General features: G+C 41.5%; 1 protein-coding gene across 3 annotated transcripts in view; it reads left to right on the top strand.

Annotated features, from left to right (window-relative positions):
• Positions 1-21,439, top strand: part of LOC121279700 (granule associated Rac and RHOG effector protein 1-like) — a 214,588-nt gene that overhangs the window by 142,855 nt on the left and 50,294 nt on the right. For all 3 annotated transcript variants that reach the window (XM_041190944.1, XM_041190943.1, XM_041190942.1), the window contains exon 3: positions 7,160-7,366. In XM_041190944.1, coding sequence (XP_041046878.1) covers positions 7,160-7,366 — 207 coding nt within the window. The remainder of the gene's footprint in view (positions 1-7,159; positions 7,367-21,439) is intronic.

Below are 21,439 nucleotides of genomic sequence, written 5' to 3'. Positions count from 1 at the left end.
TACTGAAGGTGTGATCCTTATTTCTGGAATTCAACCCCACATAAGCTGGCAGGATTGTAATTAAATGCACCTTGTTACATTAACATTCTCACTTACATACAGCACCTTTCACGACTGTATCAAAGCACTCCAGGCAATAAAATATTCTCTTTGAACTCTAGTGACTTTGTGGCAAATGTTGACTCAGTGACTTACCATATGATGAGGTAATCTTATTTTTAATTCAGTGTGTGTGTGATGCTGACAAACTGTCCTAACTCTTTGGCAATGACTGCAGAGCTCTGACCGGACTAGCTGTAGTTTTTGTACCATTTGATACAAACAGACAGTCTTGCGTTTAGATAATGCCTTATTACATCTCTCAAATAACCAAAAGTGACTCATGTACAATTAATTAATTTTGAAATGCAGTAACCTTTTATTCTAGTGAAATAGAGCAGCCATTTTAGCATCGCAGAGTCCCATGAGCAGCCATGGGACCAACATGAGGCCAGTTCATTTATTTTTGGTGGGAGGAATGTTGGCTGGAACACTGAACGAGAATGTTCTATCTCTTGGGATGATGCAGCAGGGTCAACAACACCCATTTCAAACACTAGAATTGGCTCTTGGGCCCAATGGTTTAACATTTCATCCCAAGAATGCTGCAATAAGTGCTGTGCTAGAGAGTTGGACCAGATTATTTACTGAGCGCCTCAAAGGCAATTGGAGATGGGCGATAAATGTTGGCCTAGCCAGCAATGCCCACACCCCATGAATGAATAAAAAGTCTTGAACACACAAACGTCTTAACTTGCAGGTGCCTATGTTGTCAAGTCAGCTAAACAAATAGTCATAATGATGAGCATGATAGCTTGGGCTGTTTTTATCCATCCTTTTGGCAGATGCTACAGGGTATAATTATAGAGAACACATGAGGTTAGTTTGGGCTGTGTGCCCTGTGCCACAACGATAATACTAAATCCGAGAGAGTGTAACTATCAGAAAAGTCTCGACAGGCTGGGGTGCTTTTCTCCATTAGAGAGAAAACTGAGAGACTTGAGAGGGGTTGATAGGAGGTGTTTCCACTTGTGGATGAGTCCACAACTAGAGTCAATAAATATAAGATGGTCATTAATAAACCCATTAGAGGATTCGGAAGAATCTCCCTTACCCAGAGAGTGATGAAAATGTGGAACTATCCCACTGGCACATTTTACATTAAATTATGTAAATTTACAACACAGGCTATTTTGCTCAATTGGCCTATGCCAGTGTTTATACTCCACAAGAGCCTCCTCCCAGCCAAATTCATCTCAACTGATAGCATATCCTTCTCCTTTGTCTGTCATGTTTACTTAGCTTCCCTGACCATAATATGGTAGAATTTAGCATTCAGTTTGAGAGTGAGAAATTTGGATCGGAAACAACTGTGCTAAACTTAAATAAAGGTAATTACAATGGAATGAGGGCAGAGTTGGCTGGAGTGGGCTGGGAAAGTAGTTTAGCAGAAAAGATGGTTGATGAACAATGGCAGACGTTTAAGAAAAGAGTTCATGACTCTCAACAAAGATATATCCCAGTGAGGAAGAATGATTCAAGGGAGGGGATAATCCAACCATGGTTAACCAAGGAAGTTAAGGACAGTATCAAATTGCAAGAAAAAGCATACAATGTGGCAAAGATTAGTGGTAAGCCAGAGGTTTGGGCAAGTTTTAAAAAGCAACAAAAGATGACCAAAAAAATAATAAAGGGGGAGAAAATAAACTTTGAGAGCAAACTAGCAAGTAATATAAAAACAGACAATAAGAGCTTCTTTACATATATAAAAAGGAAGAGAGAGGCCAAAGTGAACATAGGCCCCTTAGAGAATGAGGCTGGGGAAATAATGGGGAACCAGGAAATGGCAGAGGAGTTGAATAAGTACTTTGTTTCAGTCTTCACAGTAGAAGACACTAAAAGCATTCCAATAATATTAAATAATCATGGGGCAAAAGAAGGGGAGGAGATAAATAACTATAACTAGAGGGAAACTAATGGGGCTAAAGTTCGATATGTCCCCTGGACCTAATGGGTTGTATCCTAGGATATTAAAGGAAGTAGCTACAGAGATAGTGGATGCACTGGTAGTAATCTTCCAAGAATCCTTAAATTCTGGATAAGTCCCTGAGGATTGGAAAATGGCCAATGTAACACCCTTATTCAAAAAGAGAGTGAGACAAAAAACAGGTAACTGTAGGCCAGTTAGCTTAACATCTATCATTGGGAAAATGTTGGAGTCTATTATAAAGGATGTAATGACAGAGCATTTAGAAATACATAAGCTAATCAAGCAGAGTCAGCATGGCTTCATGAAGGGGATATCATGCCTGTCAAATTTATTAGAATTCTTTGAGGAGGTAACTAGCAATATAGATAAAGGAGAACCAGTAGATGTAATATATTTGGATTTCCAAAAAGCATTCAATAAAGTACCACACATAAGGCTACTTAATAAGATAAGACCCATGGTGTTGGGGGTAGTATATTAGCATTGGCTAACTAATGGAAAACAGAGAGTTGGGATAAGGAGGGCATTTTCGGGATGGCAACCTGTAACTAGTGGAGTGCCACAGGGATCGATGCTGGGGCCACAATTATTTACAATATAAATTAATGACTTGGATGAGGGAAGTGAATGTACTATCGCCAAGTTTGCAGATGACACAAAAACAGGTGGGAAGGCAAGTGGGGAGGATGACACAAGGAGTCTACAGAGGGAAATTGACAGGTTAAGTGAGTGGGCAAAAACTTGGCAGATGGAATATAATGTGGGAAAATATGAGGTTATGCACTTTGGCAGGAAGAAATGAGGAGCTGAATATTATCTAAATGGAGAAAGACTGTAGAAAGCTGCAGCACAGAGGGATTTGAGGTCCTTGTGCATGAATCCCAAAAAGCTAACATACAAGTTCAACAGGTAATAGGGAAGGCAAATGGAATGTTGGCCTTTAATTCAAAGGGAGTGGAATATAACAATAGGGAAATCTTGCTAAAATTATCTAAGGCACTAGTTAGACTATACCTAAAATACTGTGAACAATTTTGGTCCCATATCTAAGGAAATATATACTGGCATTGGAGGCAGTCCAGAGAAGGTTCACTAGGCTGATCCTGAATATAAAGGGATTTTCTTATGAGGAGAGGTTGAGTAGGTTGGGCCTGTACTCATTGGAGTTTAGAAGAATGAGAGGCAACCTTATTGAAACATATAAGATTCTTAGGGGGCTTGACAGGGTAGATACTGAAAAGTTGTTTCCCCTTATGGGAGAGTCTAGGACCAGAGGGCATAATCTCAGAGTAAGGGGCCGCCCATTTAAAACAGAGATGAGGAGGAATTTCTTCTCCTGAGAGTAGTGAATCTGTGGAACTCTTTACCGTAGAGGGCTATAGAGGCTGGGTTGTTAGGTATATTCAAGGCTGAGCTAGACAGATTTTTAATCAGTAAGGGAATCAAGGGTTATGGGGAAAAGGCAGCAAAGTGGAGTTGAGGATTATCAGATCAGCCATGATCTCTTTGAAAGGTGGAGCAGACTTGGTGGGCTATTCTTCTTATGGTCTTATTGGTGGCTATCTCATACTTATGCCCCTATTTTATATTCCTTTAACATTCACAGCAATCAACACCAGAAATACAGTCTGCTTAAAGAAAGAAACCTTGATGCATGTGTCACTATTATTTTTCTCATAATGATCCCCAAGTACTTTGCAGTGAATTGTTTTTGAAGGGTAAGCGTTGAAGATTTCCTGCACAACAGCTGAAAGCCTTATATGGGGCCTTGCTGTGCAGGGAATCCTAAGTGCTTGTCTACATGACAGCTCTGGAATTCTCTCCCCAAACCTCACTTCCTCTCCCTCCTTTTTTATGATGCTTCTTAAAACCTACCTGGCTGACCAAGCTTTTGATCTCTTGACTAGTGACTCCTTATGTTTTCTATGGTTTTGTTTGATAATTGCTCCTTTGAAGCACCTTGGGATATTTTATTTTTGTTGTGGTAATGTTAATTGAGGAGAATCATTCAGGATGCTGGGAGAATTTCTTGCCCTTCAGATAGCACCCTGAAATCTGTCCTGCTAACCTAAATTGGCAGAGTAGGTGTTTGATTTAACACTCACCAGAAGGGTAGTACACTTACCATACCCATTGTGGGAACTTAATTATTTTAATAAAATTATCTCTTTCTGAAGTTAAGATTAAGAAAATTGTTGGCATTATGATCAATTCTTGTAGAGCAAAGAAGCTGTTAAAGCCTCAAGATTACGGTGTCTACCGGAGAATCTAAGTTTTCTTGAATCAGAAGATGTAAGTCGTAGTTTTATGTCAGGTACCGAATGCCATGAAGATGTTGTTTATGCACTGGTCATTGCTACCTGCATTATAACGCCTTGCAGCCAGTTACACCCATCTCTTGAGAGTGCCAACTTCAGAATTGAACCATTAAATGAGAGTAACTGTGTCATGCTTGACATATGATACAGCGAAGCCTCTCAAAAGGAAAGCATCTTTAACCACTATTATAATACTTTTTTCGAACGATCCCATATTTGGCCTAGCTCAATGGGTAGTACTGTCACCTCTGAGTTAAAAAGTTGCGGGTTTAAGCACATAGGATCAGGAATAGACCATATGGCCCATCCAGCCTGCTTCGCCATTCAGTACGATCATGGCTGAACTTGACTTCAACTCCATTTTCCTGCCTGCTCCCTATATTCCTTAATGCCCCAAGAGACCAAAAATCTGTTTATCCCAGCCTTAAATATATTCAGCGATGGAGTATCCACAACTCTCTGGGGTAGAGAATTCCAAAGATTCCCAATTCTTTTGAAGTAATTTCTCCTCATCTCAGTCCTGTATTGGCCCCTTATCCGTGTTTTAGATTCCCCCGACCAGCAGAAACAGCCTGTGTCCACCTTTCAAGCCCCTTCAGAATTTTGTAGGTTTCAATGAGATCGCCTCTTATTCTTCTAAACTCCAGAGAATATAATCCTAATTTACTCAGCCTCTCAGCAAAGGACAGCCCCCTCATCCTAGGGACCAATTTAGTGAACCTTTGCTGTACCACCTCCAATGTAAATATATCCTTTTTTAAATGTAGAGACCAAAATTGCGCGCACAACCCCAGATGCAGCCTCACCAAAACCCTGTACAAGTACAAATCCAGATACTTGGACCCGTAATCTGACATTAGGTGCAGTGTTGAGAGTGTGCTGTATTGTTAGGGGTCTTTGGCTGAGACATTAAACTGAGGCCCTGTCTACAAACACAGATGGAAGCAAAAGATCACAAGACACTTTTCAATGAAGAGGACAGCAGTTCCTCCTGGTGTCCTGGCCAATATTTACTAACCAAGATCTTAAAAACGGATTTTTGTTTGTGGAAGTTCGCTGTGCGCAAAACGCTTGCTGTGTTTCTTACAGGTGACTATACTTCAAAAGTACCTCATTACATGTAAAGTTCTTGGAAGCACATCCCTAGGTTGTGAAAGATGCGGTGTACATGCAAGTTCTTTCTTCCTACTGTTTTCTAATTTGGGTTCTGTGGCCATACTGTGGTTCTGTTTTCTCTTCCTCTTCCTCTAAAAGCTGCACAAAAAGTATTACCCATGGTGCCTGCCTCCACCTGTCACTTGGGTCTTTCTCTACTTTGAGCCTTGATTATGGAGTATCACAGGATTGAATGTTTGTGTTTTGAAAGACTCCAATATAATGTCAGTAATGCTGGAACCACTCCAGAGCCTTCAGTTTGTAAGGCATAGAATATTATCTTATAAAACAGGAGGCCATTAAATCCATTGTGTCTCAGTTGACTCTTTGAAAGACCTGTCACATAAATTCCATTCCTCTGCTCTTTTCCATGCTCATGCAGTTTTTTCCCTTTCAAGTATTTATTCAATTATCTATCAACATCCTGCGGGTTACCTTTGACTGGAAATTGAACTGGGCTAACCATATAAATACTGTGGCTACAAGGGCAGGTCAGAGGCTGGGAATTCTGCAATTCTGCAAGTCACTCACCTCCTGACTCCCCAAAGCCTGTCCACCATCTACAAGGCACAAGTCAGGAGTGTGATGGAATACTCCCCGCTTGCCTGGATGAGTGCAGCTCCCACAACACTCAAGAAGCTTGACACCATCCAGGACAAAGCAGCCTGCTTGACTGGCACCCCATCCGCTAGCCAAAACATTCACTCCCTCCACTACCGACGCACAGTGGCAGCAGTGTGTACCATCTACAAGGTGCATTGCAGCAACTCACCAGGCTTCTTCGACAGCATCTTCCAAACCCGTGTCCACTACCATCTAGAAGGACAAGGGCAGCAGACACACAGGAACACCACCACCTGCAATGTCCCCTCCGAGTCTCACACCATTCTGACTTGGAAATATGTTGCCATTCCTTCACGGTCTCTGGGTCAAAACCCTGGGACTCTTTGCCTAACAGCAAAGTGAGTGTACCTATACCACATGGACTGCAGCAGTTCGAGAAGACAGCTCACCACCACCATCTCAAGGACAATTGGGCATGGGCTATAAATGCCAGCGACGCCCACATCCTATGAAAGAATTTTTTTTTAAATCCCCTTTGGAAATCACTATTGAATCTGTTCTTTCAGGAAGTACATTTCAGATATAAATGACTCTTATCTTTTTACCCAATACCTCAAACCAGTGCCCTCTCGTTCACAACCCTCCTGCTAGCGGGAAACCCAATTTACTTTATCGTAACTCTATGATTTTGAACACCTCTAGTAAATCTCCCTTAGCCATCTCAGCTCAAACGGGAACTGATTGTTATATTTTTAAAACTAGGTGAGTGTCATTCAAACAGAATTTATCAATCTTGGTACATCTTTGGAAATTAGTAGCACCGTATTGTGTATTATCATGCCTTAATTTTATTCTAGGTGGATTGTGAAAATCTATTCATTTGGCAACAGTTTACGTTAACGTCTTTCCTCTTGTTTATTTTCCTTTTGGGAGGTGGATGTAAAACTAGTATGTTGAATGAAGCTGGGAACTGGTGCAGCAGGTTTGCCTAGCACTTGCGCTAAGTTTTCCTGCTGCTTGAATTAATTTTGAACCACATCCGCAAATCTGGCAGCCCTCGAGTAATGTCCTTTGTTGTGTTCCTGTTCCTCAGGTGCTAGGCCGATGTTTCCTGACTGTCCTGCAGGTCCACTTCCAGTTCCTTTCCCAGGCATTACATCGAGTTCAGCCTATAGCCCACTCGTGCTTGGCAGAGGCTCAAGCCCAGGAGAGGAAGAACGCAATGGGGAGCGAGACCATGAAGGCTGGCCATGTGACGGAATTGGAAGAGGCCATGAAGTCCTGGGGAGGAGCGTCAGAGGTAATGATTTTTTACATGCATTATCTGGAATGATTTCCTTGCTTATTGTGGATAGAAAGCTGGGCACATTGGTACCATTTTGGAGTTGGGAGTTAGGTTGTCAAATCTGGTTGAGCCTATTCCTGGAGGTTTCATCACATGGCATCCTGCTTCCAACTGCCCCACCCAGTTAGTTTCTTTTCCCCCCCAATTTCTAATATTTTTATAACTAATAAAATCGTTCAAAGAAAGTGAAGAGTAAAAATTGCCTGCAGGCCACTATGATTTTCTTCCCAGTTTTTTGCTCACAGCAGTGTCCAGGAGACTAGAGCAATTTGTCATTAGACGGGGTGCAAATGGCTCCTTTATAGTGGGCTGGTCCTGCAATCTTCAGAATAGTTGGTCAAGCTGTTTTCTTTTTATTCAATCCCAGCTTTGATCCTTGTGTTGCACTAAATTTAATTACTTAATCCCTTTCCCTCATCATCATTGGGTGAAAACACTCAACTCCCTAACTAACAGCACTGTGGGAGCACTCACCACACCGACTGCAGCGGTTCAAGAAGGTGGCTCACCTTCACTACCACCTCGGGTCAAGTAACAGTGGGCAGTAAGTGCTTGCCTACATTTCAAAAATGAGTAAAATAAGAATCAATTTTTCCACAATGGCTTGGGTTTCCTCCATTGATATAGGCTGGTTATCTATGTCAGTGTCTGCTTGTATATAAGGGCCTGTCTGGCCTTTCCCACCATGCAATGCTGATCCATTCTCTCTTGTTCTGCTGCATTGTGAAATTTCCTGATGGAACCTCACTTGCTATATGTAAGTCAGTTTGTCGTTATTAAGAATGTAAGATGTTGCTACTCATTGTTGTAAAAACCCAGCTGGTTCACTAATATCCTGTGGGGAAGGAAATCAGCTGTTCCTACCTGGTCTGGCCTACATGTGACTCCAGACCCACAGCCCTGTGGTTGACTCTCAAATACCCTCTGAACAAGGGCAGTTAGGGATGGGCAATAAATGCTGGCCTAGCCAGCAACACCCACATCCCATGAACGATTAAAAAGAAAAATTCTTTCCGGATCTGAAACAAGTTTAAAATAACTTCATTACTTTTGAATTATACGTTCTTAGAAATAAATTCCAATGGTTCCCTAGCATTTTTAATGCTGCTTTGTTGCCCTGTGATGCTGTTTGTGTTTTTTTCACTTGTATCCCCTTTAAAAAGCTTTGCGCAAAATTGGACGGAGGAAATAAGGTGGTATGGTTTAAGGAGAATGAAAAGGACGATAGACAATCCAGAATAAGAAAAATTAACTGGATGAGAGCCAACTTCAATAGGGCAGGAACGGAGCTCAGCCAAATAGATTGGAACGAAAGATTGGTGGGAAAAAATCTGTAGCTGAACAATGGGCTACCTTCAGAAAAGAATTGGTTCGGGCACAGTAAAAGTATATTCCATCAAAAGGGAAAGGCAGGGCAAACAAATCTAGAAATTAAGATAAAGAAGAAAAAGTGTGCTTATGACAGGTGTCAGGTAGAAAATACAGTTGAGAACCAAGAGGAATACAGAAGGCTCAGAGGGGAGGTGAAAAAGCATATTAGAGAAGTGAAGAGGGATTATGAGAAAAAACTGGCAGCCAGCATAAAGGGGAACCCCAAAGTCTTCTGTAGGTGTATAAATAGTAAAAGGGTGGTAAAAGGAAGAGTAGGGCCGATTAGGGACCTAAAGAGGAATTTACACATGGACGAAGGGGCCATGGCTGAGGTATTAAATGAATACTTTGCATAACAAAAACAGAATTACCTGGAAAAACTCAGCAGGTCTGTCAGCATCGGCGGAGAAGAAAAGAGTTGACGTTTCGAGTCCTCATGACCCTTCGACAGAACTGAAATCTGTCTTTATCAAGGAGGTAGATGCTACCCAGGCCAAGGTGACAGACAAGGAAACTCTGTCATTAGAAGGGTTCAGTATTGATAAGGAGGAAGTGTTGAATAGACTGTCGGTACTTAAAGTTGACAAGGCACTAGGATTGGACGAGATGCATCCAAGGATATTGAAGGAAGTGAGAGTAGAAATTGCAGGAGCACTGGCCATAATTTTTCTGTCTTCCCTAGATTCAGGAGGTGTCAGAGGACTGGAGAATTGCAAATATTACGCCCTTGTTCAAAAAAGGTTGTAATTACAGACCAGTCAGTTTAACTTCAGTGATGGGCAAGATTCTAGAAACAATTATTTGAGATAGAATTAGCAATCACATGGAAAAATATGGGTTGATAAGGAAGAGCCAGCCTGGATTTCTAAAGGGCAAACCATGTTTAACTAACTTGCTGGAGTTTTTTTGAAGAGGTAACAGAAAAGGTCGATGAGGGTAATGCTGTTGATGTGCTGTATGTGGACTTTCAAAAGGCATTTGATACAGTGCCACACAACAGACTAGTGAGAAAAGTTAAAAGCACAATACTGTGGATGCTGGAAATCTGGAACAAGAACAAAAATTGCTGGAAAAACTCAGGTCTGACAGCATCTGTGGAGAGAATGACAGTTAACGTTTTGAGTCCATATGACTCTTCTTCAGAACTAAAGAGCGGTAAAAATGTGGTGAAATATATACTGTTTAGTGGGGGTGGATAGAAGGTCAGTGATAGGTGGAGGCAAAGAAGAGATTACAAAAGATGTCATAAACAAAAGGTTGAAGGGGTGCTGATGGTGATGGTACTGGCTAAAGGAGGTGTTAATGGTGACGAGTAGAAAGCAGGATGAGCAAGAACCATTAACTCGCTCCTCCATCCCCACCCCTTTTTGATCCCCTTTTTTCAAATATATATTTTTAAATTTTTATCTCTATTGTTTCCCACCTATTTTTATTATTTTTAAAATGTGTTTCCATTCATTGTTTTATCCCCACCTTTTAGCTCATTTTGATTTTTTTTCCCCCACACTGTCCCCTACCCCCACCCCACCCCCACCCCCACTAGGGCCACCTGTCACTTGCTCATCCTGCTTTCTACTCTACATGTCACTATTAGCACCTCCTTTAGCCAGTATCACCACCATCAACACCCCTTCAACCATTTGTTTATGACATCTTTTGCAATCTCTCCTTTGCCTCCACCTATCACTGACCCTCTATCCAGCTTCACCTGTCCCACTCCCCCTTTAACAGTATATATTTCACCACATTTTTACTTCTCTTTAGTTCTGAAGAAGAGTCATACGGATTCGAAATGTTAACTCTGCCTTTTTCTCCACAGATGTTGTCAGACCTGCTGAGTTTTTCCAGCAATTTTTGTTTTTGTTATGAGACAAGTTGTTGCTTATGGAATGAAAGCAACAGCAGCAATGTGGATACAAAATTGGCTGAAAAATAAGCAGCAGAGATTAAGGGTCAATGGATATTTTTTGGGCTGGAGGAAGGTTTGTAGTGGAGTTCCCCAGGTATTGGGATCCTTGCTTTTCCTAATATATACTAATGATCTAGATCTTGGTGTGCAGAGGTCAATTTCAAGGTTTGCGGATGATACGAAGCTTGGGAGTGTTGTAAACTGTGAGGAGGACAGTGTAGAACTTCAAAAGGACATAGGCAAGTTGGTGGAGTGGGCAGATAGGTGGCAGATGAAGTTCAATGCGGAGAAGTGTGAGGTGATGCATTTTGGTAGGAAGAACATGGACAGGCAATATAAAATAAGGGTTGAAATTTTGAAGGGGGTACCGGAGCAGAAAGACCTGGGTGTATATGTGCATAGATCATTGAAGGTGGCAGGACAGGTGGAGAGAGCAAGCAGTTAATAAAGCATATAGGATCCTGGGCTTTATTGATAGGGGCATAGAGTACAAGAGCAGGGAGGTTATACTGAATTTATATAAAACACTTGTTAGACCACAGCTGGCGTATTATGTACAGTTCTGGGCACCACATGGTAGGAAGGATGTGAACACATTGGAGAGAGTGTAGACGAGGTTTATAAGAATGGTTCCAGGGATGAGTTATGAAGATAGATTGGAGAGGTTGGGACTGTTCTCCTTGGAGAGAAGAAGGCTAAGAGGAGATCTGACAGAGGTGCTCAAAGTCATGAGGAGGCTGGACAGATGGGGAGAAGCTGTTCCCGTTTGTAAAAAGATCAAGAACAGGAGGGTACAGATTTAAACTGATTTGCAAAAGAAGCAAATGTGACGTGAGAGAGAACTTTTTCACACAATGAGTGCTTTGGGTCAGGATGCCCTGCCTGGAAGTGTGGTGAAGGCAGATTCAAGAGGGCATTGAATGATTATTTGAATAGAAACAATGTGCATGGGTACAGGGAAAAGGCAGGGCAATGGCTCCCTTCTGTGCTGTTAAAATTGTGATTCTGTGAAATGCAGGGTCAAAATAGCTAACTGCCTATTCACCAGAGACAGGTGATAGGATACAGAGGAGGTCAGAGTCACGATAACAGAATGCAGTGGCACACAAAGCTGGAGGAGGTCATAGATTAATGGAGAGTTGGGGGCGTGTAGGATGGGTGAGATGGAAATCTGGGATTTTGAGGGACCAGGGAGTGGAGCAATTTCCAAACATTGGAGTTTTGCAAGAGCTGGAGTTAATATAAGATAGATCTTGGGAGATGTCTGTGTCTTTTTCTTGTGTGACTCTGTCAGTCGGTTGGGATACTGGTCTACAGAAACCACAGTTTCAAAATGTGATGATATTATAAAAAAATGGCTATTAACCTGCTTATGGAGATTTGAAGGGCAGAGACTTCATAGCCTGTAATGCAAAATATATCTTTATAATTGTGGCTTTGTTTCTGATTGTAGGTTCAGAAGCTGTATGTACTGACAATTTGTACATCCTGGGACAGGTTTGCAATCATTGCTGCCTCAGTCCTGACCACACTGGAGATTGTGGAGTTTGTGTCTTAGTTTTGTACTTTATTTTTGTATAATAAATCCAGAAAATTGAAGTCTGGAGGTAACGAAGCTATAGATGAATGTGTAAGTGACAGGAGGGAAGAGTGAATGTCACTGTTGTGATGGTGGATTTACTTTGGAGTGGTGAGAGATAGGATTTTAGAAGAAAGCCTCTTGCAACTGGCCTCTTGTTTGGGAGCTCGTTCACGCACCAGTGCAGGACCTGATCACCTGTTTGGCTTTATTTCTGTAGCTTTAAAAGTCTGCCACTTAGCATCTGGAAAACACTTCTGTTACTTTCTAAAAATGAGAATCTAAAGCGTGTGAAATCTTGGAACATTTTTTATTTGAATTACTTTTGAAAGTACAAATCCAGCCAAGAGCGAAATCGTCCATCACATTGCCTCCCCGTCAGGGCTGACCTTTACCTACCCTTGTGACCTGTTTTCCTTCTTCAAAGAACACAACAATATAAATATCACCAGTACTGTAAATCATTGGATACCTGAGGTTTTTTAGGGGACCTCTTCTGAAGTTTAAAATTTACCTTGTCAATCTGTGATGTGTCAGAAAATAATCTTGCACAGGGGAAAAATGATTCTTTCTCTCAATATTTGTTGAATTTTTTCTGGTGAAAACTACAAATCATTTCGAACAAATGGCAACCGCTCTAAGATATTTTTTATAACTAATGAAGCGGTTTTTTTACTCGTGGGTACGGCTGTCACTGGTAAAGCCAGTATTTATTGTCCATCCACACACAGCTAAGTGGCTTTTTAGGCCATTTCAGAGTCAACCACATCGCCATGGTTCTGGAGTCACACTTAGGCTGGACCTGGTAAAGATGACAGATTTCCTTACCTGAAGGGCATTAATCAAGTAGATGAGTTTTTACAACAGTCCAGTAGTTGATAGTTATCATGACTGATACCAGCTTCCCTTTCATTCCAGATTTTTAAAATTGAGATTAAATTCCCCAGCTACCATGGCTGGGTTTTGAACCCATGTCTCCCGATCAGTAGTCCAGGCCTCTAGATTACTAGCCCTGTAACATAACCACTAAGCTATCATACCCACAAAAACAAAAGTGTTAACAAAAGGGAATTTTTTTTTAATGCCCTTATGAATTTTTTCCCTGCGTTTTTGCTTGCAGCCTGTGATTTTTCCCCCACCTCCCCTTTAAGTTGAGCTCATAGGCACTGAGACCCACTGTAGTATTTTAATAACTCTGTGACTGGGATCCGCTAACTTGACTTGAGACTAACCATCAAACTTGACATCTTCCTGGTGTTTGTGCTTCAGTTAAGCATTGGATAAACTTGTCAAATACTTAGGAGGCATATGATTATACATTCTAAGATGTCTTTTGCCACCCTATGATCTAAGGTTTGGTCAAGTAGCAGATGTCATTCTCAAGGTGTTCTGAGCTGGTTCTTTGTGCTGCCAGATGTCTGAACTGATTTGCTTATCTCTGTGGAGCAAGCTCCTGGACTTAAGCTGATTACTTTGGCTAATATTCCTGTCTGCAATTCCTGACTGCTTTATTTTGGCCGTCACAGATTTGCAATTAATTTTTTCTGACAGGAAAATAGTGTGTTATAACTTGACACATAATGAATGTATTTAAATACCACAACTGCAATTTTGATTTTTTTTTCTAAATTAAGGAAAGATAGTATAATGCTTTTGTTATCCTGCCCTTTTCCTGGGAATGGATGGGCGAGGAAGAGGAAAGTTTCCTGTCCAGATATCCTGCTGGGCTCTGTAGTGTTGGGAGATAACAGCAATCATGCTGCATTCATTGTGAACATTTGTTTGTTTAATTTTAATCTCCCCGCCCCACTAAACCCCACCCTGCTGAGAGAATTTTAAACAAAATGGCTGACCTCACACCAGACAGCCATTGCTGCCTTGTGTAAAATATTTTTTGAGTTTATACATAGTCAATCGCTTATTCCACTTGCATAGATTTTTCTGAATAATACTCATAATATGGCAAATTTGGAAATTTAACCCTTTAAAAAATTTCAATGCTATTAAACGGTTTTCTGATCTATATTTATCTTTTTGCTTGAATTATAAGCTTTGGATTAACTATACTATATATGGAAAAGCAGCATTAGATAGTCATTAATTCAGTGATAATGTTATTTTAAAATTGTACATGTAATTATCTCCCTCACACAGGTGGCTTTAGTAAAGCCCTTGCTTCTTCCCCCTAGCTTGTCTGGCTAATCCCTACTTAGAAAGTTGGTCTCTATAAAATTTTTAACACTCAATACTTGTTTTCAGATACACGTTCAATGGAGCTACTGCTCTGTTTGATTTAATAGTGCACACAGAAGAAGTACGTTGCTATATTCAATGGTTATAATCACCTGAATAGATCAAGCAGGTTGGGGCTTTTTTCACCAGAGAAGAGAAGGCTGAGGGGTGGGTGAGCTGATAGGGGTTTTTAAAATTATGAGGGTGTTTGGATAGGGTAGATGTAGAAAAGATGGTCTCCCCTTGTGGCAAAGTCCAAAACATAGGGCCATAAATATAAGATGGCTACTAATAAATCCAATAGGGAATTCAGGAGAAATTTCTTCACCTAGAGAGCAGTGAGAATGTAGGACTCATTACCAGGTGGAGTGGTTGAGGTGAATAGTATGGATATATTTAAGAGGAAGTTGGATAAATTCATGAAGGAGAAAGATATAGAAGAGTCAGATAAAGTAAGGGTGTGAGGATGCTCATGTGGAGCTGAAGCATTGACACGGACCTGTTGGGTGGAGTGGTCTGTTGTAGTGTAAATACTATGTAATTCTGTGTCATATGTAACATAGATTTCTTGGCATGCGTGCCCTAGGGAAAAATAAAGACTTGCATTTATAAAGCTCTTTTCGTAACCAGAGAGCATCCACAAGCAGCAATGTGATGATGGTCAGATCTGTTTTTTCTGATGTTGGTTGAGGTTGAATATTGGTAAATATTACTTCAGAGATAATTCCCTTGCTCCTCTTCAAGCAATAGCATGGGATCCTTTATGTCCACCTGCGAGAGAAAATGCCTTATCCAAAAGGTAGCATCTCTGATAGTGCTGGAGTGTCAGCCTTGCTTTGTTTGCTCAACCCTTGGAGTGGAATTTGAACCTACAGCCTTCTGACCAGAGGCAAGAGTGCTACCCATTGTACAATATTGTCCGTAGGGAATTCAGGAGAAACTTCTTTACCCAGAGAGTTGGTGAGAATGTGGAACTCACTACCACAAGGAGTGGTTGAGGCAAGTAACATGGATGCATTGAAGGGGAGAACACAAGAAATAGGAACAGGAGTAGACCACATGGCCTGTTGAGCCCGCTCTGCCATTCAATATGATCATGGCTGATCATGGGTTTCAACTCCATTTTTCTGCCCAATGCCTATATCCCTTGATTCCCTAAGACCAAAAACTGTCTATCCCAGCCTTAAATATATTCAACGATGGAGCATCCACAATCCTCTGGGGCAGAGAATTCCAAAGATTCACAGTCCTTTGAGTGATGTAATTCCTCCTTGGTCCGAAATAATTGGCCCCTTATCCTGAGACTGTGCTCCCGCGTTTTAGCTTCCCTGACCAGTGGAAACAATCTCTCAGCATCCACCCTATCAAGCCCCTCCAGAATTTTGCATTTTTTAATGAGATTGCCTCTCATTGATTCTAAATTCCAGAGAATATAGGCCCAGTTTACTCAGTCTCTCAGCATAGGACAACCCCCTCATCCCAGGCACCAATTTAGTGAAACTTCGCAGTACCACCTTTAATGCATTTCCTTTCTCAATTGTGGAGACCAAAACTGCACACACTACTCCACATGCGGTCTCGCCAAAACCCTGCACAATCGTAGCAGGACAACTTCATTCCTGTTCTGCTCGAGCTTCGAAACCTAGAGCTCTAGGTTCTGCAGCTGGTGACACTTCCTGCACGTGGTCATCTAAGACAGTGGTAGTGTCCAGGACATCCCACATATTAGAGGATATGCATTCCACATGACCAAGCTATCTTGCCATGGCATCAATTTAGTTCCCTTATGTTAACTATGTTATTTTGGTTTTCTTATACTACTTTATTTTACCTGGCCTTGACTTGACTTTACTTCCCTATTGCTTGTAACTATGGTGCATCCGCGAGGCTGAGTGCTATGTAGATAGCACGTTCAGAGAGATGGTCACACCACTTCTTAGGAGCCTGGAGGCAAAAAGGAAATGGGTGATGTCCAGGCAGTCCAAGAGAAGTGGGCAGGTAGTGCAGGAGTCCCCTGGGGTCCCCCCTCACTGACTGATTTTGCTTTTTAATACTGTTGAGGGTGTTGGACCCTTGGAGATGTGCAGTCAGAACCAGGTTTGTAGCACCACAGGCAGCTATGCTGTACAGGTGGGGAGGAAGAAGAGTGGAAGAGCAGTAGTGATAGGGAATCTGTTAGTTAGGGGAACAGATAGGCATTTCTGTGGCTATAGAATGTGACTCCATGATGATATGTTTCCTCCCTGGTGCCAGGGTCAAGGATGTCATGGAGCGGCTACAGGACATTCTTCTGGGGGAGAGGTGATCAGCCAGAGGTCGTGGTCAATGTTGGTGCCAGTGACTTAGGAAAGGGGATGAGGTTCTAAAAGCAGATTTTAGGGAGCTAGGAAGGAGATTGGAAAACAGGACCTCTAAAGCAGTAATCTCAGGATTACTCCCAGTCCCACGTGCAAGTATAGAACTAGGAGAACTGAGCAATTGGACACGTGCTGGAAAGCTGATGTCGGAGGGAGCACATCAGATTTCTGAGGCTTTGGGACTGGTTCTGGGGAAGGTGGAACCTGTATAAGTCAGACGGTCTACACCTGAATGGGACGAGTATCCTAGCAGGGAGATTTGCTAGCACACTCGGGTTGTGGGGTTGAACTAGATTGGCAGGGGAATGGGAACCTGAGGGCACATTCAGAGCAGGGAGAGGGAGATGGAGAATTAGTGATTGACATTGAAAGACAGAAGAAGCTCAGGTTAAAAAGTATACAGCACAAGAATTTGGCAGTGTTAAAAGGTGTATATGTAAATGCAAGGAGTATAATAAATAAAGCCGATGAGCTGAGGGCACAGATAGACACATGGCAGCATGATATCGTTGCAACTGGAAACTTGGCTTAAAGAGGGGCAAAAATGGCAGCTCAACATCCCTGGATATAGAGTTTTCAGGCAGGATAGAGAGGGGGATAAAAAAAGATGGGGTTGCAGCATTATTGGTTAAAGAAATAATTACAGCTGTGAAGAGGGATGATATACTAAATGAAGCATCAAATTAGGCCATATGAGTTGGCCTCAAATGAATAAAGGGCAGCCACATTGCTAGGAGCGTACTATAGACCTCCAAGTAGTGGAAGGGAGTTACAGCAAATATGTAGGCAAATGTCTGAGTGCAGAACAATAGGGCAGTAATCGTTGGCGACTTCAGCTACCCTAATATCAATTGGGATACGACTAGTGTAAAGGTCACAGAGGAACCAAAATTCTTGAACTGCATTCAAGAGAACTTTTTCAGCCAGCACGTAACAAGCCCAATGAGAGAGGGAGCAATTCTAAATTTAGTCTTAGGAAATGAAGCCAGACAAGTGGATGAAGTAGCAGTGGGGGAATGTTTGGAGATAGTGACCATAATACAGTTAGATTTAGTGTCATTATGGAAATGGACAAAGATAGAACAGGAGTAAAAGTTCTAAATTGGGGGAAGACAAATTTTACAAAGCTGAGAGGTGAGCTGGTGAGAGTGGTCTGGATACAGCTACTTGGAGGGAAAATGGTGTCAAATCAGTGAAGATATTGAAAAGCGAAATTCTACAGGCACAGCATAGACATGTCCCCACAAAGAATAAGAGTGGAACTGCCAAATCCACAGGGCCCTGCTTATCCAGAAGCATACAAGGTAAGATAAAGCAGCAAAAGAAAGCTTATGACAGTCACAAAAATCTTAATAGTGTAGAAAGCCTAGAGATCTATAGAAAGCACAGGAATGAGATAAAAAAGGAAATTAAGAAAACAAAGAGAGGATATGTAAAAATATTCACAGATAAAATCAAAGAAAACCCAAAGATGTTTTACCAGTACATTGAGCAAGAGAATAACTAAGGAAAGGGTCTATCCGAGATGTATGTGGTAACTTGTGTGTTGATGCTGAAGATGTGAGCAGGGTTCTCAATGAGCACTTTGTCTCTGTCTTCACTAAGGAGAGGGATGATGCAGACATTCTAGTTAAAGGGGAAGAGTGTGAAATATCAGATAAAATAAGCAAAATGAGAGAGGAAGTACCGGAGGGACTGGCATCCTTGAAATCACCAGGACCAGATGGATTGTATCCCAGGTTGTTAAAGGAAGCCAGGGAGGAAATAGCAGATGCTCTGAGGATCATTTTCCAATCCTCACTACATACAAGCGAGGCACCAGAGGATTGGAGGTCTGTGAACGTTTTACAAATATTTAAAAAGGGTGTAAGGGATAGACCAAAAATTATAGGCCAGTCAGTCTGACATCAGTGGTGGACAAATTATTGGAATCAATTCTGAGACAGAATAAATTGTCACTTAGGCACGGATTGATCAGCGATAGTCAGCATAGTTTTGTTCAGGGAAGATCATGTTTTAGTAATTTAATAGAATATTTTTGAGCAAGTAACAAGGAGGATTGATGAGGTTAGTGCAGTGATGTTGTCTACATGGATTTTAGAAAGGCATTTAACAAGGTCGCACATGGCAGACTGGTCAAAAAAATGGGATCCTATAGGATACAGGGAAAGGTGGCGAGTTGGATCCAAAATTGGTTCAGTGGCAGGAAACAAAGGGTAATGGTCGATGGATGATTTTACAAATGGAAAACGGTTCCACAGGGCTCAGTGTTGGGGCCCTTGCTGTTTGTTGTATACATTAATGATTTGGACTTAAATGTGGGAGGCATGATTGGGAAATTTGCAGATGGCACAGAAATTGGCCAAGTTGTTGATGGTGAAGTGAGTAGCTGTTGTTTCCACAAAGATATCAAAGGTTTGGTTGAGTGGGCAGAAAAGTGGCAAATGTAATTCAATCCAGAAAAGTGAGAGGTAATGCATTTGGGGAAGGCAAACAAGGTAAGGGAATACACAGTAAACGGGAGGATAGGGGTTGAGGAAGTGAGAGACCTTGGAGTGCATGTTCACAGGCCTCTGAAAGTGGCAAGACAGGTGGATAAGGTGGTAAAGAACACATATGGAATGCTTTCCTTTAATGAACGAGGTACTGAATACAAAGGCAGGGATGTAATGCTGGAACTGTACAAAATGCTGGTTAGGCCACAGCTGAAAGTTTGTGTACAGTTGTCACCACATTACAGGAAGGACATAATTACTCTGGAGAGAGTACAGGAGATTTACAAGAATGCTGCCAGGGCTGGAAAATTGCAACTATGAGAAAAGATTGGATAGGCTAGGGTTGCTTTCCTTAGAACAGAGAAGGCTAAGGGGTGACTTAATTAAGGTGCATTAAATTATGAGGAGCCTAGATGGGGTAGACAGGAAAGATTTGTTTCCCCTAGCTGAGGGGTCAGTTACCAGGGGCATGGATTTAAGGTGATTGGTAGAAGGATTAGAGGGGACATGAGGAAAAACTTTTTCACCCAGAGGGTGGTGGGTGTCTGGACTTCATGGCTTAAATTGCTGGTCGAGCCTGAAGTGCTCAACTCATTTAACAGGTACTTGGATCTGCGCCTGAAGTGCTGTAACCTGCAAGGCTATGGACCAGTTGCTGGAAAGTGGGAATAAAAATGAGCGGCTAGTTTTGTTTTTCTCTTTTTTGGCCAGTGCAGACACAATGTGCTGAATGGTCTCTTTCTGCAGCGCAACTTTTCTATGATTCTATGGTTATCGAATGCCTTTGGAAATTCAGGTACACTACACCTACTGGTTCCTCTTTATCTATCCTACTAATTGCATGCGGAAAAAAACTCTCATAAATGTGTCAAACAGGATTCCCCTTTCGTAAAACCATGTTGACTTGTTCTAATTATACATTGCTTTTCTAAGTGCATTGTTAAGACTTCTTTAATAATAGATTCCAACATTTTCCCAACGACTGATGTTAGGTTAATTGGCCTGTAGTTTCCTATTTTCCCTCTCCCTCCTTTCTTGAAAAGGGGTGTAATATTTGCCAATTCCCAATCTGATGGGACAATTCCCAAATCAAAGGAGTTTTGGAAAATCATAGCTAGCGCATCCACTATCTCTGCAGCTATCGCTTTCAGAACCCTAGAATGTCAGCCATCGGGTCCCAGGGATTTGTCGTGTTTTAGTCCCTTAAGTTTCTCCAATATTTTTTCTCTGCTGATATTAATTTCCTCATTCTTTTTAGCCCCATGTTACTGTCAGTTTCTGGTATGAAACTTGTGTCTTCCACTGTGAAGGCAGACAGAAAATATTTGTTCAATGCCTCCACCATTTCCTCATGCTCCATAATAATTTCTCCTGCTTCTGCTTATAAGAACCAACATTTACTTTAGCTACTCCTTTCCTTTAAATATACCTATAAGAGCTCTTACCATCTGTTTTTGTACTTTAATTTCTAAGACACGATCCTCCCCTCACAAACCCATGCTGACTATCCCTGATCAACCCATGCCTTTCTAAGTGCCAGTTTATCCTGTCTCAGAATTGATTCCAATAATTTGCCCACCACCGAAGTCAGATTGACCAGCCTTTAATTTTCTGGCCTATCCCTTGCACCCTTTTTAAATATTGGTAAAACGTTCACAGACTTCCAATCCTCTGGCTAGTTTCCCCTCATATTTATATTTTCCCTTTTTTATCAACTTTTTGCTGACTCTTTGGTTTCTAAAAACACTCCTAATCCTTAGAGTTGCTACTATTGTTTGCAAGATTGTAAACCTCTTCTTTCAATCTAATACTATCCTTAACTCCCTGAGTGAACTACAGATGGGTCTCTCTTGCTAAGCCTTTGTTTTTCAATTGAATGTGTTTTTGTTGAACATTTTGAATTGTTCCTTTAAGTCTCTCCTACTGTTCATTTAGCACCAGATCTTTTAGTCTATTTACCCAAGTAACCTTAGCCAGTCCTCTCCTCATATCTATATAATTGGCTTTCTTTAACTTTAAGATTCTTGTTTGTGCTTGTTACTTTCAAACCTAACCTGGAGTTCATTGGTATTATGATCACTATTT

The sequence above is a fragment of the Carcharodon carcharias genome, chromosome 7, assembly GCF_017639515.1.
Source record: "Carcharodon carcharias isolate sCarCar2 chromosome 7, sCarCar2.pri, whole genome shotgun sequence".
In the NCBI taxonomy this organism is placed as follows: domain Eukaryota; kingdom Metazoa; phylum Chordata; class Chondrichthyes; order Lamniformes; family Lamnidae; genus Carcharodon; species Carcharodon carcharias.
Note: the sequence above shows the minus strand (reverse complement) of the source record. Positions and strands in the feature narration are given on the sequence as shown.